The sequence below is a fragment of the Theropithecus gelada genome, chromosome 16, assembly GCF_003255815.1.
Source record: "Theropithecus gelada isolate Dixy chromosome 16, Tgel_1.0, whole genome shotgun sequence".
Classification (NCBI taxonomy): domain Eukaryota; kingdom Metazoa; phylum Chordata; class Mammalia; order Primates; family Cercopithecidae; genus Theropithecus; species Theropithecus gelada.
This window is the reverse complement of record NC_037684.1, coordinates 68,383,052-68,408,714: the sequence shown is the minus strand read 5'-3', so window position 1 is coordinate 68,408,714 and position 25,663 is coordinate 68,383,052. Positions and strand designations below refer to the sequence as shown.

At 37.0% G+C, this 25,663-nt stretch overlaps 1 protein-coding gene and 1 pseudogene across 2 annotated transcripts in view; one reads left to right on the top strand and one right to left on the bottom strand.

Moving 5' to 3' along the window:
- The window catches only part of MAP2K4 (mitogen-activated protein kinase kinase 4), a 121,169-nt gene that overhangs the window by 62,554 nt on the left and 32,952 nt on the right, over positions 1-25,663 (bottom strand). For both annotated transcript variants that reach the window (XM_025362288.1, XM_025362289.1), the window contains one exon: positions 24,928-25,030. In XM_025362288.1, coding sequence (XP_025218073.1) covers positions 24,928-25,030 — 103 coding nt within the window. The remainder of the gene's footprint in view (positions 1-24,927; positions 25,031-25,663) is intronic.
- On the top strand, positions 3,166-3,243 carry LOC112610530 (annotated as a pseudogene).

Genomic DNA, 25,663 nt, shown 5'->3' with positions numbered 1-25,663 from the left:
TTAACTCTGATCCTATGAAACCAACAGGAAAAGTTTATGTGCTTGGTCATTTATTTTTCTTCTTGCAAAATTTAGGAATGTTTTCTCCAATCAGTAGAATGGTTTTCTGTAGCAACTTTTAAGGTTCCCCAAAAACTTAGAACTTTAAAATCTACCCCCACCCCGAGAATAATCGTATGTTCTAATATTAAGGTTCAAAGTTACACTTCAAAGATTCATACACTTGGTCTAAATAACAATTTACTGTATCAGTGTTCCAAGTAACAGACTTTCAAATCATACTAGGTGATAACACCAGCTTTCATTCATTCAAGTGCTTTTCAGTTCAAAATCCTTTCACCCATATTATTTGATACTCTAGCATCCAGAGTCACAAGCAGCCTGGAAATCAGTAGCATAAGTGACCATTTAGGTGAAGATGAAGCCGGAACTGATCTTTTAGGAAGGAACTCAGGTCTAGGCAAAAATAGGAAACTTTTCTTGGTAATCTTTTTCATGAAGTAGACGATTAAGCCTGAAAAAAGTTCTAACATGAAGAAGTTCCATGTATAATGATTACTGTTCTATAATCTTTGGCAAATAAACACTATCTCAATGGCATAGTTTAATTACTGGTGAAATATACAGCACCAATCTACCACCGAGGGAAGCTGAAAAAAAGTTAATTAAGATTACTTGTAAATCGGAAGCAAAATTTTATAAAGTGTTCGCTAATTGAGGGGCTGTGGCAGACAGGCTCCAGGAAGTCCCCATGATCCCCACCTTCTTAGTGTTCATATTTTTGTGTAGGTACTTCTCTTTGAGTGTGAGTGGGACCTGTGACTTGCCTCTAACCAAGAGAATATGGTAAAGATGAGGTACTATGACTTTCATGACTACACCGCTATATAATACTTATGCTAGCATTCTTGAGAACTGAAATGAAAGATACTTCATTACTATACAGAAATTACAGAATGAAAATGGTTACAATATTATCTCTATTACTTTAAAGATCAAATTTTAGTATTTATGGAATATCTCTACTAATTAGTTTAGCTCACTGTAGTTTTTTTGTATAGTTCCTGGATAAAGTCCCTTTTTTTCTTTTTGAAAATGAACAGGTTGAAAGCTAAGTGATACAGGGTATCTACTTGGGCTAATATCCAAAAATTGAATAAGGTACCAGATGCACAATTCTGTAAACATACTAAATGCAACTGAACTATACACTTTAAATGTGTGAATTGCAGAACGTGAATTATATCTCAGTAAAGCTGTTAAAAGAGGAGAATGTGATTCCTACCCAGAGTTCCAAGTTTCTCATTTACAAAGAAAAAGTGCTGTAAAAACACAGAAAAACATGCCACGGTTATGACATCAGCAAGCCATGTTCATACATTCATCTTTATACTGGGCTAGCAATCTTTCCAGTAAAACTGAGTCCATTTCACAGCAATTGTTTTAACAGTTGGTACAACCACAATGGCTTCCACAGAAGGGCTATACACAGATACAGTGCTGGAGTGACTAGATACAGGAACCAGACCAGAACCTTACCATTAAACTCTGCAGTCAATCAATTTCTGTCCTAAACTATGTAAGCGGCCTAGGAAAGAAAGAACATAAACAGTAGAAAACACACCTCATGAGAAGATTGGTGAAAAATAGAAACTTTGCAATAAAGATGCAAAGTTGCCCTTATTTGCTGATAAATATTTCCCTACAATTATACTCTTAAAGAAAAAAAAAAGTTCCCTGACTTTTCCTCGGGATAGCACTTTCTTGAGAATGGGGACTATATTTTATCAAAAATAATTCCTAGTACAATTGGATTGTTTGTAACACAAAGGATAAGTGCATGAGGGGACGAATACCCAATTTCCCATGATGCGATTATTACACATTGCATGCCTGTATCAAAACATCTCATGTACTCCCATAAATATATACACCTACTATGTACTCCCCAAAATAAAAATAATTCCTAAAATCCCTCATCTTTCCCTTCATAATTTTCTGTGCATTATTTTATACAGATCACCCTTACCTGCCTCCAATGAACACTTCATAGGATTCCAACCCCAAGGTTCTCATTACCAACCTGGAAAACTCAGACAACAGCCACAGTGGCAGTAACTATCAGCTGTCACCCAACATCCATTCTCCTCTTCATCCTCCCTAACAAGATCCTCGTTTACTTGGGGCAGCAATGCACCCAGCTAAAAGGCTACATTTCCCAACTACTATCAACTGAACTGTGTTCCCTCTCAAAATCCACATGTTAAGGCCCTAACCCCAAACGTGACTGTACTGAAGACAGGGCCTATAAGAAGATAATGAAGGTTCAATGAAGGTTAATGAAGGGTGGGGCCCTAATCCACTGGGATTAGTGTCCTTACAAGAAGAGAGACCACAGAGTTCACTCTCTTCTCACATGTGCAAAAGGTCATCTGAGCTCACAGTAAGAGGTGGCCACCTGTAAACCAAGGGAGGAAGCCTCAGGTTAAAACCTACCTTGCCAGCACCTTAATCTTGGACTCTCCAGTCTTCAGAATTGTGAGAAATAAATTATGTTGTTTAAGCCACCTAGTGTGTGGTATTTTGCAGCCCGAGCTAAGTCACCAACATTCCTTGCAGTTAGAGGTGGAAAATAGGAACACAGTACTTAAAAGGAGCTAACTCAGTTGGAAAAAAGACTCTTGTTCTTTTCCTCCAACCTCCTTGTTGTTGCCTGGAATGTAGGTAATGACTAGAGCTCCAGCCACCCTCAATGCCCTGCAGAAGTGAAATAATGTCCTGAGAATGATGGAGCAGAAAACAGCACTGACTCCAATAACAATGAAGCCACTACACCAACCCTAGCCTTCCTATCTCCAGACTTTTCTATGGAAAAGGGAAATAAATTATCTGGTTTAAGCCACTATTTGTTCCTATCCTGGTTGTTGTTTAGATGCAAACAAACTTACTTGTAATTAATACAGCCCCTAGCATTATTTTATTTCCCAATGACTCTCAAAGAAGGTAGTGCCCGGACACCTCCAGCGTCAGCAGCAGTTTGGTCATCACAATCACTGGGAAGTGCAATTAGCATTTAGTGGCTGGGGGCCAATGCTGCTAACTGTCTCCAAATCCACAGAGCAGTTCTAGACAACAGGCCAAAAGTATTTCCTTGAATAGAATCTTAAGACTATACTTTCAGGGGTCATTTCTATAGTTCATTACTGGAGAAGTGTCTCTGAACCTGTAGAGCACCTAACACGTTTTCATTCTCCTGAACTCATTCCTGATGTCTGATACCCTGGTTGAAAACAATTCAGTAAAGCATCCTGCCTCAGAATGACTTTCCTATCATCCTTCATGTGTCATTCCAAGGTTTCTTCATGAGTCACTACAAGTTCTCTAGTCCATACCACAGTACCCCACAAAAAACACATGAATAAGGCAATACAATCTGATTAAGATACACACACACAAAATACACACACAGAAAAAATACACACACACAAAAAATTCTTAACTCTGGTGTCCCTGATTTCAGAGCCTTACTATTCCACATCTAATAATTCTTGGTTCCCAGAGACTTAGCAGTTCCACGTTCTAGAGAAAACACACACACACACACCCGGAAAAACTGCCACAGATGTCACAGACATTCAAAAGAAGTGAAATATGAATGGTCCTAACTTTTTCAAAACATGCAAGATTATAGATAGAATACTTAATATAGGGCATGAATTCATATAATACAGGCCTTATTAAAAGTACAATTCAATACAGAAATTATATTTTGATATCAGAGATTTATCTTGTTAGATTAAAATCTGAAAACTAATTTTTTTAAGCCTACATATTTGCACTGAAATCCTTCCTGATTGTTATCTTCTGGCTAGAAATGACAAATGTATCTGTTAACCTAAATTTAATACTGAATTAAAATTATTGTTTTTTAGTTGTCCTTTCATTGACCCAGACTAATTTACTAGTCTGAAATTTCTGAAATCCTACAGATTAAAAAAACACACAAACACACAAAGAACCGTGACATAATGTCCCAGAACATCAATCAGACTGGACACTGAGAAAAGCTGTATTTCTATACAATGTCTAATAAAGCTGCCTGGGACTTCGTAAATAGGCAGGTAGCATTGCTTTTTTAAAGAAATACAGTGGCCAGTCAAGTACGGTTATTAGGACAGCTCTAGCCACGTCGTCTACCTTCACCCCTACCCTCTATTAGATGCAGTGTGTTTGCTGTGCAAATTCAGCAGCAGGACCAGAACTTGAACTGCTTTTTCCAACCGGATTACCGAATCTAAAATCCCTCCTAAAGCTACAAAGGTAGAAGATAAAAAGGAAAATGGAAAAATCAATCATAATCCAGAAAAAAACCAATATTCACAATTTAGTACATATTACTTTGTATCTTTCTATACTATGGGAATAGGTTGCAAAAATAGCGTATTATACCTACTGCTTACAGATTTCACTTAACATATTTTAACACAGTCATTAAATAATTGGTATCACTACTGGAATGGCTGCGTACCAAGCCTGCACTGATTTAGGAGTACTATCAGCCAAAAGGTGCCCACTGTACTTAGTCAACAGCACCTTTTTCCTCAGGCCAATTTGAAAAGTGTTAAGAGTTAGATCATTCTTTTCAACTGCTAGAGTTGAACATTCTTATGCTATCTGGTGAACAAATGTGTCTTTTTTTCTGATGATTAACTGACTAAGATAGCACCCCTGAGCCTTCCTAGCCCAGGTGTTTGTTTTGTTATCGCTGCTTCTACTAACAAGTTCCTTACCTATTAACACCATCAACCCTTGTCCTGCATTGCAAATATTTTCCCAGTTTGTGGTTTACCTTCCCTTGTGTTTATGAATTTATATTTTTAAGAAATTCAGTAATTGGTATGCTTTCAACTCAATGACTGCCTTCAAATTCTTTTGCTGTCGTGTAGTATCATTTATATTCACAACCGCATCAAAAGGGATTTCACTCTACCAGTGCTTTTCAGGTCCCTAGCTATGTCTTTCCCTCATCTGTCCCTTTTCTGTAATCTTGCTGCCTATCCATCCAGTCTGTTTTCTCCCTGAGATTTTTCCAATCCATTTTTATAAATGCCATGACTTCTTTCACTGTATTAAGAATGTCAGTCACTATTGTAAGAAACTATTTTGAATCCTGCAAGATATCTTGTTTGGAGATGCTCTTTCTCAAAGTCTTCAAGATATTATTCCCTAGTTCCACAATTCCTGTTTCCGTCTCACAGTGAGAGTCAATGTGGCACCTTCACTTGTCCTACTATGAAGTATCAAGAGACAGACTTACCCTCATACCTAAAACAACTGAAAAAAACAGAATGTACAGGCAATCTGGAAGACACTGGAAATCATCAGGAAACAAAGACAGGAAATATGTAAGATGAGCCCTACAATTGTCCCCAGCTTACTGCCTAAAGAGTTCACCAACTGTGATACAGGGAGGGGGATCTAGGCAGATCCTGGCAGTGCCCTTGTGTTGAGGACAAGGATCTGGGAATCTAGGGAGACCAATGTAGCCAGAGTTCACATGGCAGAGTACAGGATAAGAGAGAGCTACACAGAAAGAGAACCCCACAGATATGCAGAGGGCCCTCCTTGATCAGTGGATGATTGTGAGGAACCTATACAAGCCTGAAGAAGCAGCCACCTAAAAGGATTAAGAGGGACTCATACCCAGGCTCATACAAGGCAGTTCCTATTCTTAGCCATTGGAGTGGAAAACTTCCTGACTGGAATCCAACAAAGTAGTTAGAAGGATTTTACCTTACTAGTGAAGCAAAATTACCTCTAGAGTAGTCTCATCTGCGAAAGCTAAAAAGCAAGACCTGAAAGGATCAAAGTATCTCCAAGTAACTTAACCAAAGAACAAAACTCAAAAACAGTCATGAAAATACAAAAACAGCCATCACACAATAATCTCCAGCACGCAACCTAAAATGACCACAGTACACAAAACAGCAGAAAAACATGACCCGTAATGAAGAGGAAAACATCAATCAATTGAAACTGACCCAGAAATGACAAAAATACTAGAATTAATAAAGACAATGAAACATTTACTACGTTCCATATATTAAAAAACTAAAGGATGGATAGAGTATGTTAAATATAGACGTGGAAGAGAGAAAGAATAACCAAATCAAATGTCTAAACATAAAAACTGTAACAAGAGGCCAGGCGCAATGGCTCACACCTGTAGTCCCCGCACTTTGGGAGGCCGAGGTGGGCGAATCACGAGGTCAGAAGTTTGAGACCAGCTTGGCCAACATGGTGAAACCCTGTCTCTACTAAAAATACCAAAAATTAGCTGGGCGTGGTGGTGGGCACCTGTAATCCCAGCTACTCGGGAGGCTGAGGCAGGAGAATCTCCTGAATCCAGGAGGCGGAGGTTCCCAGTGAGCCAAGATCACACCACTGCACTCCAGCCCAGGCGACAATGTGAGACTCCATCTCAAAAAACAAACAAAAAACAAAAACAAAAAAACCCACTACAACGAGAAGGAAGAAATTCTGGGAATGATGGATATGTTAACTTGACTATGGTGATGGCATCACAGATGTACACATATGTCAAAACCTAGCAAATGACATGCTTTAAATATATACAGTTTATTCTATGCCAATTATACCTCGATAAAACTGTTGAGAGAAGGAGAGAAAGAAAAAGAAGATTATCTTTGGGCTGCACTCTACTTGTCTGATAGGGATTTGCCCATTACATGCCTATGGTTCAAAGGCAGATTTGAGATATCTAGATCTAGTATATTACGAATTAGAGCACTCATTGCTCCCATGGTAAATTCTCCTCTCTCCAACTTCCTTGGTCTCTAATACCGTATTCTGAACCGACAACAGCAACATAAAAATACAATCCTAAGTCTATACTGGGCAGCACAGCAGCACTATACTGTTACTACAATCCTTCTCTACTTCCACCTAGAACACTTTACTCATAATGACCACACTTCCCAGATAAAATTCGTCAGCATCCATTTCTCCTCCCTCTTCCCATCCCTCCCCAGTTTTTTTCTGGTAGTTACTAGTATGGGCAGGAGAAGAAATAAACATGAAAAGGGATGAAGCCTCTGCTATAAAAGAAACCCTAGGTAAAAATTTTCCTTATTCTGGATGTGTTACTATTAGAATCCATTATTAGATCCTATAGGGAGTTAAGTTATCTTAATTTTCAGTGTTTCATATTTTCATCTATGTTTCTTAACAAATATTTTAGCAGGACACTGCTACTCATATATCATTTTGCACTACAAACCTCAAATTGCTTTTACAAAGTCAGAAATTTAGTTCTTAAAGCAAATTAAAAACCAAGAGTCTCACGACTTTTCATTTGTGATCTGTTAGCTAATTCTTAATACTATTACTATGTGAGTTGTGTTTTGAACACCTACTTATTAAACATCCTCAAGCTTACTTTTATTATTTTTGAGACACTTACCTAAACATGTCAACGAGAAAAGGAAAACAATTTTATAGAAATAAATTCTATATATAGACACATTTATTTTACATCATACAAAGACTTGAAATCTAGGGTATTCATGAGTACCTTATACTGCTTAAATTTTAGCCTGTACATGTGAACTATGATCAACCAGCTTAATTTAATCCCAATCTATGCTTTACACCTGATTTTATTCTAGTTCCTTATGATATTGTTATCATATACTCATGATACTAACAGAAAAATTAAGAGTTAAAGTCTAGTTGTAGTTGGATTCAAGGGAATTTGCGTCTTTCTATGTAGCTATTTAGGCAGACAATTCAAATGTTTTGCTAAAGCAAGAAAATAAAACTTTCATTCCCATGGCTTCCAATTTGGTGTTCAGAATATACATGGTCACAGACTAACAGAATTTGATTAGAAAGAAAACGCAGACTTCACTCTTGTCCTTCTAAGAAACTTCCTGAAAATACTGTATTGGGCTTCGTCTTCCTCCTCTGTGCCCATGAAGGTTGAAATCAAGATACACCTAGTCTCTGCCAAACTCCTGCTCTACAGTCCTAGTAACACTCTCAAAAAAGTATATTAGGCTAGTTTGGTACTGCTTACTTACTCTTAGTGAACCCTAATTTGGATTAACCATTTGTTTAATTCTTCTGATGATCATCTCCGTAAAGTCTGTATCAGAAGTTTCATTTCAAAGTGTGCAGGTGAGAATATAGGCAATATTAGGTGGCTTTTCTCTGCAGCTCCAGCACCTACACTGGAATCCCTTGCCTACTATTTGATTCTTCACCATGTGAATTCATCACTTTTTAAACATTTCAGAATATACCCAAATATGGTAAATGAGACTTCCAGGGAATGCAAAGATAGATATCTACCACTGTTATTATGGTTTAGGTTTACAAATATGCCCATATGAGAAGAGGAAAAATATCACAGACCTTCTCTCCTGCCTAGGCCAACAGTTTGTATACTCCCACAATGACAAGAAGGCTCTCAACAACAGCCAAGTCTCAGGTTCACTGGTCTTTACATTGGTGTATACTTTCTACACTGCCACTCCTCTACTTGCTTATTAAGTCTATTTCTTTTGAATCATATATATATATTTCCCGGTGCCATAATTTAGCCATGAGCCATCCCTCAAAACTGTGATTTTTGTTTTCGTGCCAACTATTTTTCATTAAAATTTCAAATTCATGTTGTTGTTTTTTTGGAGGTGGGAGTTAAGTGGAGAAAAATATGAAGAGACAAGAAGAGAACGATATGAAGCATCAGGCACTGGTCTTCATCAGCTTTCTGAGAATATTTTAGTAGTCTTTCTCCTGTGAATTTTCTAGTACTCCCTTTACTCTACTGGTTATGTTTGTGTCACAAAAGCTATCTTCTATGATTCAACTATGCCTCTATCACCTTGCCTTTGAAACCTGGTTTAATATCTTCTCCAGCAGGTCAAAGGAAACACTAAGAACTGGCTATCCCTAATATACAATGTGACTTAAGCCAAAACCCAGTTCTTCAATACCATCTGCACACACACACAAAAAAGATATGTCCATCCAGAATCTCAGAAAGTAACCTATCTTTACAGATGAAATTAAGGATCTCAAAAAAGAGATTCTGGATTAGGTGGGCACTAAATAAAGTGACTGTTCTTATAAGAGACCAAACAAAGAAAAGGAGAAGATAGAGACACACAAGACAGACACAGGGGAAGAAGGCGATAGAGATTATGGTTACGCTGCCACAAGCCAAAGAAGAGCAGCAGTACCAGAAGCTGAAAGAAAGGAAGGATCCTCCCCTAGAACCTTTGGGAGAAGCATGGCCCAGCCAACACCTTCAGATTTCTGGCCTCTAGAACTGTGAGAGAATAAATTTCTGTTGTTTTAAGCCACCAAGTTTGTGGTAATCTCACAGAAGTCTTGAAAAATCCAGTACACCATCTAAATCACGAGTTACAAACTTTTTCTGTAAAGAACCAGATAGCAAATATTTTAGGCTTTGCGGGGATGGGTGTGGCTATGTTCCAATAAAACTTTACTTACAAATACAAGCAAACAGGATGGATTCAGCTCATGAGCTGTAGTTTGCTGACTACATGATATAAATGATACCAAATGATATCTAGCAACCTAAATTGCACCTATCATGCAAATAATCTAAATCATATTTTCTATATCCTTTTTCTTTTAAATTTATAATTATGCTCTGTATGACAGGCACCTTCAATTATCTGCCCAAATCCTATAGTTTTGTTTCCAGAATTTAATCTCAAGATACATTTCAGAATTTTTCTTGAAAATCCCCCACCAATCAACAGGGAGTGGAATTAGGGGCAGAAACCCTCCTAGGATTCTCTCATCACTGAGGTAAGTACACTAAGATGTCAGCAAACTTCCTTGTTTAATATCTTGGACATCTCTCATATCTACCTATCTTTCAGCAAGTAATAGGTAATTATCTTAACAGATTTCTTCTTCCTGGACACGAGAACTTGATTTCTCAAACTTGACAATGTCTACTATTTTCCTTCAATAAATATCTTCTTGTGCCTAGAACCGCTATCTCTAAGAACCTTTTATTATTTAATTAGTTTGAAGTATGTTTTCTCCTCTTATTTCACTATCACATTCTTCTACCTCAATCATCTGATCTTGATTTCTTCCCAATGCTATCAAATATACCTTTTTTCCCAAATCATTTCTTCCTTCTTTTTCCTAAGCAACTTTGACTCTATCAAGCCAGCATATACTAAAATGCCCCAAGCTGTTTTACTGTCTCCTCAGCATATATATATATATATACACACACACACATATATATGACTAATCTTCCTTAGACAGGAAAATAAAGGTAAGACATACCCTGCACACCACTGCAACTGTTCTTCTTGTCCGTACTGTTACGATCTCTAGATGAATACTGCTTTATGCATCCTTCTGCAATGCAGCTCTGTTAATTCCGGAAATTTCCACAGTAAACTCGGTCTGTCAGTTACCATGGAAACTGCCTGCTTCCTGGCACTACTAACAAATGAGTATTTTTGCTGTGATCTAAGATGAGGCAAAAGGAAGAACTGAAAAATGAAATGTCCAGAAGAATGGCTCAAACACTGTAAATAGAAAATTTCAAATTCTGATATTCATATTTAGTGAACAGAATGTATTAGACAAATTAGATAAGTCTGCAGTATTTTGAGGTAGTACTGATTTATAAAATACAAAGAAATGTTTTATCACCACGGAAAAGAGTAACATTAAAGAGGACAAGACAAACATTCATGTTTGCATCACGCTGCTATTGACTGTTTCCTAAGAGCTGATCCTGTGTCAGTTGTACTCAAAGTTTACTCTTAGAACAGTTTTTCTGGGCTATGCTTCTTCAAGAAAAGGTAAGCAAAACTGCCCTAAATCTATAGGCTACATGTTTTCATGATATCCTTTCCCTGTTTAGGCTCCAATTTCCAGTGACAGCTAAAACCTCTTCCCAAGTATGTAAGAAATTAAGAGTAGTTTAAAGTGTAACTTGGGAGCTTTTGCCAAGAGGGTAGCTTTACTAGCATTCTCAGAACATTAGACATAGCCAACCATAATTCCTTCCCAACTGCACTTTGAAACAATGCTAGATTTCTATAACATCACATACTACCAATTTGCTTCCTAATTATCAAGCATCTTTTAATTTTTGCCTGTCCCTCCTCTTCTATCCAACCTCTAAATGTTAGATTTTCTTGGGGCTCAGCCCTGGACCCAATTTTCTCATCAAAATACATTCTCACTCTCTATTCCTAGGCAACTCTTTCATCTATATGCCAGCAATTCTCAACTTTTTATCTCCAATCTACAACCTCACCTCTGGCACCAGACTCATATTTTCAACACCACAGTATGTGATACATGCACATAAGCACAGACACACATGTACACATACACATACATATATACACACACACTATATATATGTATGTTTTGACATCACTAATAAAATATGTCACACGTATCTCAAACTCAGTATATCTAAAACTCAATCTTGCCCTATGACCCCCATTTATGGATGCTCCATACCCAGTAGTCTCCATCACAGTAATCGCAGCTGAACCCATTAATTCAAGCCAGAATTCTACAAGTCACTATGAACACCTTCCTCCTTGTCATCATCTATAAATTATCACCAATATTTATTAATTACTTCCAAAATTTCTTCACAGTCTCTACCTCAACTGTCATCAATTTAATATTATTAAAGTCATAATAGATGACTATTATGCTTTAGCTATATTACCACAGCTTTATCAGGTCTCCCTATATTCTTACCTCCTTTCAATACATATGCCACACAGCAGCCAGAATAATTACTTTAGACTGTAAATAATCAGTTTAGATTGTAAATCACTCAACTGCTTATAGCTCCCCACTACACTTTGGATGTCATCCAGCTCTTTATCTACAAGGCCCTATATTATGTGGCCCATCTCTCCACATCTAACTGTCTCTACAACTTTAATCTAAATTTGTTTTTCCTTTCTCATTCAGTCATCTTCCATGTGAACTGCCATTCCTTCCATTCCATGACAAGTTGAATATTTCCCACCTTGGTAATTTCAAATACATGCTATTCCTTCCACTTGGAACACTCATCAATCCCTCCCCCAAATCTAGTAAAATTCACTCAGGTTTAGAAGCCTTCACTGACTACATTTTCACCACCCTCCTTCTAAATTAGGCCCATATTTCATTCTCTCATTAGCACCTGGTTCTCTTCCTTTAATAGCACGTAGGTGATTATAATTTTATACACACACACACACCTTTGTCTACCTCTAAATCTCAAGCTTCATGAAGTAACAATCACATCTCTTTTTTCTACATGAAATACCTATGCCCACACCATAGTAACTAGCAGAAGGCAGACATTCAACAAACATTTGCTAAATGTATGAAAGAACACGTACTGGATTGCTTTGGTTTCTGGCAACTATGACTTGCTCCCAAAGCTTTGATGTTCTCCCTGGACTCTATGAGATATCCCTATAGCCCTTCTCCAATTCCCCTTTTCTGGCATCCATTCAAACCCCAAGGAATACACCTCTTATATCTGACTTCTGCAGCTCCTCAGTCAGGAAAAAGGTTCATCTGTGTAAACCTGCAGTGCTCTCTGTACCAGTGGTCCTAAGAAGCAGCAAATTTGCACCCCAAGGTTCATTTGGTAACGTCTGCAGACATTTTGGCTGTCACAGCTAGTAGGGAGCTTGTGTTACTGACATCTAGTGGGACGCCACTAAACTAAACATCCTACCATGCACAGGACGATGGCCTCCCACAACAAAGAATTTTCCAATCTAATATCTCAATAGTAACAAGGTTGAGAAGACACAGCTACTTCCAGTCTCTCCTATGACAAGGGCTGAAAATTACCAATCTATGAAGAAGTAAACATTGGTTAATTTTTAAAAGTACATTTCACCAGCACAAAGTTGTCCTCTAAAACATTGTTTTTAATTAAACAATGAAAATAATCTAAATAGCTATCAATAAGGAAACATAATACACCTATACAATGAAATGAATACTATACAACTAAGAATAGGATATGTGCATGGGGCACAGTGGCTCACCCCTGTAATCCCAGCACTTCAGGAGGCCGAGGCGGGTGGATCACTTGAGGCCAGGAGTTCAAGACCAGCCTGGCCAACATGGTGAAACCCCATCTTTACCAAAAAATACAAAAATTAGCCAGGTGTGGTAGTGCATGCCTATAACCCAGCTTCTTGGGAGGCTGAGGCACAAGAATCACTTGAACCTGGGAGGTGGAGGTTGCGGGGAGCTGAGATCGCACCACAGCACTCCAGCCTGGGCAAGAGTGAGAAAAACTCAAAAAACAAAAAAGAAGAAGAAGAGGAGGAGGAGGAGGAAAAGGGTATGGGTTAATTCAGAAATATTTTCAAGACGTACTAAGTTATTAAGTCAATAAAAACTCAAGCTACAAAACAGTGCAGAAAAAAAGCTGCTATTGTGTGTAAATATTCTTTAAGGATCTATATAAATTATTATGTATTCTGACATATAATAAGCTTTTGTGCAAGGCATTTTACATTTAATAGGGTTATCTTTGGAAATAAATATTAAGGGCACGAAGCTTATTTTTTGTTTTATAACTTTCTGCACCAACTGAATTATCTTACCAGAAGCAGGTACTACTGATTTTTTAAAGGGTAACATGAACTACCTGGATGATAAGATAATGGGCCATTTTGGCTTTCTTCTTTATACTTTTTCTGTATTAAAAAAAGAAAGAAATGTTATTTTTAAAGCACACTGAAAACATGTCCCCACACATTTTAGGGAACTCTAGCTACTTAGGGGTACACTATACCTGATGTGGTGCAACAGATACTCTAGACTAATCCTCAAAAGAAACTTGATAACCTTCTTAAAAATTTCACTCTTTTGAATTTTTGAGAAGGGTTCTTCCAAACATCATGAAAAGGGAAACCACATGGGCAGAAATAAAATTGATCACAATATTGTTCCACAGGCATGAAAGCTGAATTCAATAAAAACACAGTGTTCACATATGTATCAGGTCATCTAAATTGTTGAAATGTATAGGTGCTTTGAGAACAAGGACAGAAAACCACAAATACTGTTCAGAGAGACTAAAAAAACTATCAATATAATTTTTATTGTTACTGGCCGGGCACGGCGGCTCAAGCCTGTAATCCCAGACTGTGGGAGGCGAGTCGGACAGATCACCTGAGGTCAAGAGTTTGAGACAAGCCTGGCCAACATGGCAAAACCCCGTTTCTACTAAAAATACAAAAATTAGGCCAGGCCCAGTGGCTTATGCCTGCAATCTCAGCACTGTGGGAGGCCGAGGTAGGCGGATCACCTGAGGACCAGCCTGGCCAAAATGGCGAAACCTTGTCTCTACTAAAAATACAAAAAACTAGCCAGGCACAGTGGTATGGGCCTGTAATCCCAGCTACTCGGGAGGCTGAGGCAGGAGAATCACTTCAAACCAGTAGGCGGAGGTTGCAGTGAGCAGAGATCGCACCATTGCACTCCAGCCTGGGTGACAGAGCGAGACTCCGTCTCAAAAAAAACCCAATAATAATAATAATAATAATAATAAATGTATATATATTATTGTTATTGTTCTGGATTGCTTTTTAAATTGAGGCATCATTTACATATAGTGAGATGCACAAAACATAAGCATATGTGGCTCAATGAGTTTTGCCAATGCAGGCACCTTTCTATTTCACAAAATATAGCAAGATATAGAGCATTCCATCACCCCAGAAAATTCCCTGGTTCCCTGGTGCCATTCTTGTCAATCTCCTCCAGAGGCAAACACTGATCTGATTTCAATCACCAGAGATCAGTCCTGCCTCTCTCGATTTCACAGAGATAGAATCAGTATGTTCTCTTTTGTGTCTGGCTTCTTCTGCTCAGCATTTTCAGGGATTCATCAATATGGTTGCAGGTATCAGTATTTTCTCCACTTTACTGAGGAAGAGTATTTTATTAAATAATATACCACAATTTGTTTCTTCATTCTTCCATTATTGAACACTCTGGGTTCTTTCTAATTTGGAGGCTATTCCGAATAAACTTTCCATGAACATTCACTTACAAATCTTTCTGAGAGTGTTTTCATCTTAGGCAAATAACAACAAGCAGGACTGCTGGGTCAGGAGGCAGGTGCTGATTTATTTTATTAAAAACCTAGCAAAGAGTTTTCTAACGTGGCTGTACCATTTTCTGTTTCCTCAACAATACAGGAAAATTCTGCTTACACCACATATTTGCCAAGATATGGCCTGGTCTTTTAAATTCTAGCCCTTCGGGTAGAGGTGTAGTGGTATCACCTTTTTGTTTCAGTCTGCACTTCTCTTATTACTAATGTTCTTACGGCTGTTTCTCACATACTTATCCATTCCAATACCTTCTTTGTAAACTGTCTATCAGAGTCTTTAAACCATTTTTTAAAATGGGTTGTTTGGGCTGGCCCAGTGGTTCAATGCCAGTAGTCCTAGCACTCTCGGAGGCCGAGGCAGGGGGATCACTTAAGGAGAGTTCAAAACCAGCCTGTGCAACATAGCAAGATCCCACCTCTACAAAAAAATTTTTTAAAACGAGTCAGGCGTGATGGAATGTGCCTGTAGTCCCAGCTACTCTGGAGGCTGAGGCAGGAGGATCGCTGGAACCCAGAAGTTCAAGGTTGCAGTAAGCTATGATGCACTCCAGCTTTGGTGACAGAGATTCTGTCTCAAAAACAAAAAAGTAAACTGGCTTGTTTTGAGTTGTAGTTCATTATACATACAAAAGTCCTTTGTCAGATATATATACATTGTGAATGTTTTCTTCTCTCTCTCCCTCCCCCTACCCCTCTCCTCCTCCTTGCTCCCCGCCGCCCGCCTCGACAGAATTTTGCTCTTGTCACCCAGGATAGAGTGCAGTGGTGCGATCTCTGCTCACTGCAACCTCCGTCTCCCAGGTTCAAGCAATTCTCTCGCCTCAGCCTCCCAAGTAGCTGGGGTTACAGCCATGCAATACCACGCCCAGCTAATTTTGTATTTTAGTAGACATGGGGTTTTACCATTTTGGTCAGGCTGGTCTTGAACTCCTGACCTCAAGTGACCTGCCCACCTCGGCCTCCCAAAGTGCTAGGATTACAGGCATGAGCCACCGCGCCTAGCCTTGCCTGTTTATTTTCTTTAAAAACTTTTGATGAGCAGAAATTTTTAATTTCGATACAATCCAATTTATTATTTTTTAGTAGTTTATTTGTCCTATCAAAGAAATTTTTGCCCATGCCAGACAATAAACATATTTTGCATGTTTTCTTTTAGAAGCTTTATAGAGTTTTTGCTTTTACTTTTAGGTCAATAAATCATCTTGAGGTAATTTTTGCATATGGTGTGAAGTAGAAATTAAGATTTATCCTTTCAAACCTTTTTCCAGTTTGTTCCATCACCATGAAAAGCCTATCTTTTTTCCCATTGAACTGTACAAGCATCAAAGTCAAAAATAAATTGACTATACATGTGTGTTTGTCTACTGGACTTTCTATTACATTCCATTGATCTATTTGTTTATCCTTAATATCCTTCCACCAAGCCTTAATTACTGCACCTTGTAGGTTGTACTTGTAGGCTGATCGTGTTACAGTCAACCTTGAAATCAGGTTGTTTTAAGTCCTCCAACTTACTGTTTTACAAAATTGTTTTTGGCTAGGTCCTTTCCATTTTCATACATATTTTAGAATCAAAATGTCACATTATACATATTTTAAAAGTCTGATGGGATTTCACTGAATCGATATAGCAATGTAAGAAGAACACACATCCCAGATGAATAAAAGAATAATAAATTGTCTTTCCTAGAATGAAAGAGTGGTTTCTAGATTGAAAGAGTCCACTGAGAGCAAACTACAAGGAAAAAGAAAGGTAAGGGGAGGAGGGGAAGGAGGGAGAAGACTGGGAAAAGGGAACAGGGGAGGTGTACGGGGGGAAGAATGCAAATATATCAAGATTTCAGACACTGGGGAAAAAGAAAAAGCCCCACAATAAATCACAAAAGAAAAAAGAGGTTACATACAAAGGTTCTCGAATCAAAGTCACATCTAATGTTTCAAAGTAACCATGGAAAACAGAAAACATTGTCAAAATACAAACACAATTCTGGAAAAAAATTTCTACCCCAGAATTCTATACCCAATAAAACTGCTAATCTATTATGAGGGTTATTTATTTAAAGACATTTTCAAGGCCAAGCAGTGATTCATGCCTGTAATTCCAGCATTCTGGGAGGCCGAGGAAGGAAGACAGCTTGAGTTCGAGACCATCCTGGGCAACATAGCAAGACCCCGTCCTCTACAAAATAATTCGAAAATGAGCCAGGCATGGTGGCACATGCCTGTAGTGCCAGTTACTCAGGAGGCTAAGGTAGGAGAATCACTTGAGTCCAGTTGTTCAAGACTGCAGCAAGCTATGATAGCACCATTTACTCCAGCCAGGGAAACAGAACAAGACCCTGTCTGAAAAAAGACAAAGGCATATTCAGGCACACAAACACCAAAAAGCTTAAGAAATAGTTAAAAACTACTAAGAAAGAATTATTATCTCAGGAAGACTTAGAATATACACTCCACCAAAATGAGAGTGGGAACGCGAAAAATAAAACAAAAAGATAAAATCCCAGAAACAGAGAATCAGAATCAGGCATTCACAAAACAATGGCAACAGCCCTGTGAAGCAGGCCTCAAGTATAACCACTCCAGACTAAAGCAAGAGTATGGTTAGATAGCTAACTCAAAAAAAAAAAGGTGGGGGAGGAGAGGGGAAGAACTGAATGATCAACTGATGTATTTAATTACGTTCAGAGAAGATTCACAGTGAACCATAAATGAGGCGGTTATTTACTCTGGGGAAAACAAATTTGCTCAAGAACAATAATATAATCATACTGTTACTCAGTTGTAGACTAAAAAAAAAAAAAAACACTGAAAAAAAGTTACCTTTATATAGAAAATTTCCTTAATAATAGATAAAAGTTTCCAGAAATATACATACTACAAAGGCAAAAGGTCTTACAATATTCTGATTGAAATCAGAACTCAAAAACATAACTGCCTGATTAGAAATGGTTGGAACACTCATCAACAGCTAAGAAGTCAGCTATATCTTCAAGGAACAGCACTTGGAAGTACTGTTGGTTAAAAACCCAGGGCTATCTTCTAATGTCTGCCTCGGTCTTTCATTCAAGAACAAAGACAATTTATAATACCAAAAGCACACAACTCAACAGCATGTATCATTAATCTATGCAAATATATATTCCAGAATTAGCATCCACCACCTCAGCTATAAACATCCAGCTTGAACGGAATGTGAATCTCAAGGGGGAAAGCGCCCACAAAGAGAATCAGTTCTACCACTTCTATTACCACTGCTACCTCTGTAGAGAATCACTTCTCCAGTGAATTGCTGACTTACGGAAATGTACCACAGCTTCAGGTACGCTGAGGTACAATGTGGGACTAAAGATAAGATTGAATATCCCTAAACCGTAACTTTAAGAAGTACAATGATCTAAGCTTTAAAGATTATCCCAAACACAGCATCATTATTTACTAGAGCCAAAAGGTAGAAACAACCCAAATGTCCAACAACAGATAAATGGCTAAACAAAATGCTGCATACACATAACTATAAAATAATAATTATTCACCCTTAAAAAGGGTGAAGAAAGATACATTCTGCAGTATGAATGAACCTTGAAGACATTATTTTGAATGAGATTAGCTAGACACAAAATAAATATTGTTATGATTCCACTTACAAGAGGTACCTAAAAAGCAGTTAGATTCACAGAGACAGAGAGTAGAATGGTGGGTGCCAGGGCTGGGAGGAAGGAGAATAAGGACTTACTGTTTAACGGGTACAGAAGTTCAACTGGAGAAGAGGAAAAAGTTCTAGAGATGGATGATGGTGACAAATGCACAACAATGTGAACGTAATTAATCCCAACGAACTGTATACTTAAAATGGTTAAGATAAAAATTTTTACTTTATGTGTATTTACTACAGTAAGAAAAAAAGATTCGCAGCAGTAGCGCCAAACCAGTCACACACACACACACACGCACACACACACGCCATAGTATTTAACACATTTGAGATTAAACAGCATCTACTAATACACACCCATAAATACTTCTACCATTACTGCTATTTTGTAAAAGTGTTCCACTACAGAAATGTAGAGATTTCATAGTATCATGATTGCTTCAAAAATTTCAGAGATAGAAAAAACCTTCCAAATTCATGTAGATTAGAGGTATTCACACTTAGAAATTCACCAGAGATGTCCTGGGACTATTCTGGGGAATGAAGGCAGACAACGCTACAAGCTCTCTCCCACCTCACAAACAAGTCAGTCACAGAAGGTCCTCCTTTACCTTTTTAGCCTATCAGTCTTGTAGATGAGACTTTATTTAAAGAAAGTAGTGCAAAGCTGGCTTAATTCTCTCCCCTCCCAATTCATTACATAAAATAGTGTACGCCGCTATTCTAATTCAATGCCTAAATTGAGATCAGAATTAAGTGATAAAGTCAAGGTCACAGAGATAACGACAATGCAAGGATAGAAATCCAGACTCCTAAATTTCTACCCATTGCTATTTCTTTTAAAAAACAAATTTTTATTGTATTTTTAAATAGAGACTGAGTCTCTACTCCTACACAGGCTGGAGTGCAGTGGCACACTGTAGCCTCAACCTCCAGGGCTCAATTGACCCTCCCACTTCAGCCTCCCAAGTAGCTGGGGGGACCATAGGCGCATGCCATCACACATGGCTAATTTTTTCTATTTTTGTAGAAATGGGGTTTCGCCATGTTGCCCAGCCTGGTCTCGAACTTCTGGGCTCAAGCAATCCTCCTGCCTCGGCCTCCCAAAGTGTTGGGATTGAAGGTGTGAGCAACTGTGCCTGGCCTCATCATTAATTCTAAGACAGCAACGTTTAAAAGACAAAGTTCTCACAATTTAACCAACAGAAGAAGAAATTCTAAGTTTTAAGATAAAGTTCTACTGAGAAGGCTCATCAAGAAATATGAGGAATATTAGTTATTAACTAGGGACTTTGAAACCTCTTTAAACTACTCCTAGATGTTCTACAGCACAATTAAGTGTCTGTTCCAATGCAATAAACAAAGATATGGGAGATCCTAGAGATCCTTTTGGTCTAAAGAGAGCCCTTTAAACTTAAAACGTGTGGTTCCAAAACGCTTAAGCCCCAAAACGTTATCTGCATTCATCACTATTTATTTCCAGTGTTAACTTTTAAGCTAGTGTTTCTTCTTGACAATTGTGATATGTTATGAAGATAAAAGGGCTGTTCTTTCAGAATAACAATTGTACTGAATACATTCTAAATGATTCAGTACACTGAGAGCACTCAACCATAACTCACCATCATGAAAACACAGAATGTTTACCAGAATATCTACTTCTGTTTGTCAAATTCATATACACAACATGATTTTGACACAAGCCGGCCACATTTATAAGAATATCCCTAGAGTATCAAAAAGACTTATAGTGTCTAGTAGAATCCAAACCTGATGAAAATTTAAAAGGTAGCCACACATTTTTCCTTTGCTCTTTCTTTGTACTCTTTGGCTATCCAGTTTAATCTTCCATTTTAAAAGCCAAAGGGCAAAACGTTAGTAGGTACAAGAGTCTCTATTATAATATGCATTTTCTGTCAGAAATATTTATAATTTTAATCAATGGTAATTAAAAATCAAGGTTTCCTGTTCAGGTTGTCTCCTCATCCTCCAAGAACCCCCCCTCCAAAATCCTTTTTTTAAGGAAATAAGCAACAAACAAATTAAAAGAATTAAATTTCTGAATGCCTGAGAGTAGATAAAAATGTATCACAAAGAAAAACTAATTGATTTCAAGAGAAGGAACTCTAGTTTAAAAGACTGATCAGTTAACTGCATAGAATGCAGGACCTTGTATAGACCTTACTTCAAACTATTAAAAATAAAAAAACTAATGAGGTCATCTGCTTATTTGATGATATTAAAGAATTATTTATTCTTCTAGATGTAGCAATGGTACTATGATTATGTCTTTAAAAAGCAGCTCTTATCTTTTATAAATGCATACTAAAATATTTATAGATTGCATAACATCTGAGATTTGGTTAAAACTAAGGGGTTGGAGGAAAAGATAAAACAACGATGGCCATGCTACTAACTGCTGAAGCTGTTAAAGCTGATTGACAGTAAAGACAGATTCATCTACCACTTTACTTTTACTTTTGCAATTTTCCATAACAAAAGGTTTAAAAATAAACAGAGAGAAAAAACTATAACCTGTAACAGATGGTAGGAGGCAGACATGCAGCGAATATGAGAGAGAAATCATGGTCCCAATGGAACCCTGGATCAGAGAGAATTCATGGTCAGAAGCAATGAAAGCCTAGAAACCGGAGTTAATTAAACTTCTTTCTGTAGGGAAGGTCTAGGCCAGGCACTTTGGGAGGCTGAGGAGGGAGGATCCCTTGAGTCTAGGAGTTCAAGACCAGCCTGGGCAATATAGTGAGACTCTGCCACTTAAAAAAAAACAAAACAAACAAACAAAAAACACTAGAAAATCTAGTCAGTTCCACTTTTCCTCTTTACTCTTCCCCTAAAATAAAAAGGGGACATGTTTTCAAAGAAAACAAACATATCTAGAGAGAACCAGGCTTCCTAAGGTGAATGTTGGCTCTACTAATTCTAGCATTGGTAATATTCCTGGCCTAAGAGCTAGCTCTCAAAATACTCACAGAAAAGTAAAGCCAAGCCCACCAGGTGATGATCCATAACCAAAGCTCCCATTCAAGAAACAATCAAGAACAAGACATGAAAAAAAAAAAAAAATTATAAGATGTGAAAAAAAACTAATGAGAAAGAAAAGGGTCAGAAAAACTGACCCTTGAGGAAATCAATAATTCAAACAACAGAAAAGAATTTTTTAATTCCCTATTTTGCATCCATAAATTAAGAATAGAATCCTAAGAAAATGCCACAATCAACTCTTGGAAAAAAACTGATTGCCAAGATTCCATAGAGGGGATGGAAAATAAAGAAAATCTCCCAGAATACAGAGTAAGAAAACAATGAGACGGAACACATTTTTTTTAAAGTCTAAGATACAGGGGATACAGACAGTCCAGCATCCTAGTAACACGTTTCAGAAGAAGGTGATAGGAAAAACATGAAGGAATGTACCAAAAGGAAAGCAGCAGCAATTTTCCCAGAAAAAGAGATACATGAATCTTTAAAAGGATTAATCTGATACATGGGAAGATGATGCAATTTGAGGCTTATCCTCATATAATTACAGAATATCAAGAATAAAGAAAACATGCTAAAAGCTTTCAGTGAGAGAGAGAAATAGGTAATCTATAAATAACATCTCTGCTACAATTAAACACATCTACACATGGTTCCCAAAACTTCTCTTGTACATATGCGCTCACCAGAATGCCACTGTCTCTTGTCTTCACTTAACCTTCCCTGCCTGGCTTTCGAAATGCAGTAAAATCTTGTTCTTCTGGGAAACATTTCATCACGCAGGTTATCTAAAATGACTTCCCCTCGTGCACTTTAATCTGACATTCACTCCATATTACCTTATGCCTTACTAAAATTACCACAGCCAATTGGCACTTCTTGGAATTTTATTTAAACTGTTGGTTCTCAGAAAAAAAGAACGCTCTTACAATTTTTTTTTTAAATCTTGCAAAGGATCCTGCAATCCAGGAGATATCAAATGCCAAGGAGATCTGAAACCAGATCCTGTGACATATCTTAACTTCATTAGGTTGCTTATTTCATCTTATCTTTTCCTAAATTCATGAACAAGTTTTATATTCACATCCGTAATTATTAAAGTTCAAGGAAATTTTAGGAGAAAAAAACATGTAAATGGTAAGAGATATCTTACTTCAAAACTCCCACAAACTACAAGTTATGTTTTTCTAACTGCAAGTACTCATCCTAAACAGAAACTAACAATGGCTTTTAGTGCTGATGGCAAACAACTCAGAGGAAGAGTACAAAAGGATACCTTTTGGAAGGGGCTGGGAAGGTAGAGGAGATAATGCTGTTCTAAGTAATAGAACAGTTATCTCTGACCAGTAACAATGCTAGCAGTTACCTATTCCTAACCCAGAACAATTGACCTGTACAATAAAAAACTTCCAACAAAGTCTGGGTCTCAAATTTTTACATACCAGAATCAAGCTCTAAAGATTCTACCATAAGGTAAAAATACCTATCACCATGTCCTTTCAAACTTTAAATACTTGCTGAGAAGAAACAAAGGATGAGAAACCTAGCTGGCTATAGGTTTATTATAAAACATTAGTTAAGAACAAAACAAAAAATAAAACCTGAACTCAACTTTGGAAGAAAGTTTTTTTCCACCCTGTGTTTACTATTGCTTAAAAAATTTTGCTCCATGAATTCCACATACATAAAGAGACTCCAGAGGGAAGACAGTACAAATAGATGAATGTTTTTCCAGTTCTAATTTAAGTCAGGTTGTCTTTCTCCTTGTCCAAAAAGGCTTTGGAAAAAGAAATATCTGGTAAGTTTGGTGATTACTGCTACATCCTTTCCTTCTTAGACTTCAAACATATGGTTCAGCTAGTAACTACGGTAACAGAAATGAGCTACGTTAAATAATTAGTTTTGTACTAGCTTTCACTACAAATTCTAAGAAATAAGGAAGGAGGTTCTTTTAAGAATTGTTTCCTTGCTGCTGAAATTCTGACTAATTAATAAATACTAAGTTTCCTTCCTCATGAGAGCCCCGTTTCAGAGAAGATAAAAAGGGTGGGACTCTAGGCTGAGCTCTAACAAGAAGTATAAAATTATGAACACTAATCTAATAAAATTGATAGATAATCGAGAAAAATAAATTGTTACTACACTTCTTATTTAAAATATCTTTCATTCCCTCTAAGGCTACAAGTGAAAGTATAAGTATACATACACATACCACACCCCACTCCCTTCTGGACATTGCTGTTTTAAAAATATTTTAAGCATCTCTTTTGCAAGACACTACCTTCTACCAATTTGTTACTGTTTGTAAATACAATGGATACCAAATTCTGAAAGAAACGAGCAATAAAAGTGCCTCTTTGGGAAGAATAAAAGTATTTTAAGCTTAATAAGGTCTAGATGCAAATTGTTGAGAAATTATTATTATTTTTTAAATAATGTATCTGTCAGCTTTTTAGTCATACCTTACACCACTTGCTTTACAGTTCTCAATATCGAAACTGGCTCAAAATTATTTTTATGGACATGGTTATAAAAGTACAGTCACTGGCCTTCATTTTCATGATAGGTTAGGATGGGAAATAAGAAGAGATTTTTTAATATTTCACATCACTTAGATTCAACTGAAGGCTAATGTAAAATACTGTTCTGAAGGTACTGTTTTATATTAACTAAGATGCTCTAATAATATTTTCACTAAGACGCTACAATATTATTTCTATTGTTTAATTTAAAAATCCAGTAAATGAAATAACCACTGATATCTGTAACTCACATGTACACAATTCTTTCAATTTACTATGACATGGAAATCTTGCAGGAATCTAGCTTATTAAGATGGGACTCTATTTTGTCACTAAGTGGTGAAGATTTGTACAGTTGGACAGAAGACAGTTAAATTTCCTAAATGCAACTTGCAATTTAACTGGAACTCCAGAAGGAAAAGAATAAACAATATTCCCAGAGAGTTTAGTCAGAGAAATTACACTGACATCTCATAATTGGAAAAATTCATAAAATACAATAACTTTAAAATATTTGCTTGAGTTGAGCCTTTTATTTGATTACCAAGAATACTCACATGTGTGGGTTTTGAACTCCTGTAGGATTGGGATTCAGAGTAAACCTTGCTGTAGATTTGAAAGGTGGATTTGCAAAATTCAACTTCAGTGCTTTGCGTTTACCTGAGAAATAACAAATAAAAAGTAAAAGTTTCAAGTACTACAAAACAGGTACTATTCTGAGGGCATAAGAAAGTCACACCAAAAGGCAAGAGAACTTGCTTTAACAAACAGTTAATATAGGACAATATTTTGAAAGGCAATGAGGAATTTCTCAGAACTAAGAAAAAATAAAATAATCTAAAGTTGTTACTAACTACAAATCATTCACTAGGTATGATACAATAGATAGAATGCTTATCACTTCAAGTTTCCATTATTCAGGGAAGTTAATACTTTTGCAAATGAAAATACTATTATAAAAATCAATGATCTCAGCAGATATACTGAAAAATTCTAAAAATATTACCATCTATCCAGTGTTATACTTAACGCCCTCAGTTTAATAAATATCATTTTCCCTCATTTTAATTAATATAAACTGTTAACAGAGTGAAGAATCTGAAAAATTGCTAAAAACATCATGGTAGAGTAAACTTCAAGTTAGTAACACAAGTATTCTAAATAATTATTTCCGCGAAGCTGTTTCCTTGGGGTAGGAAGGGAAGAGGTACCAACGTTTTTTATTACCCAAGTAAAACCACCATTGTAGAAGAGCAGAAAATGCAAAAAAAGATCAAATATATTAAAAATGTT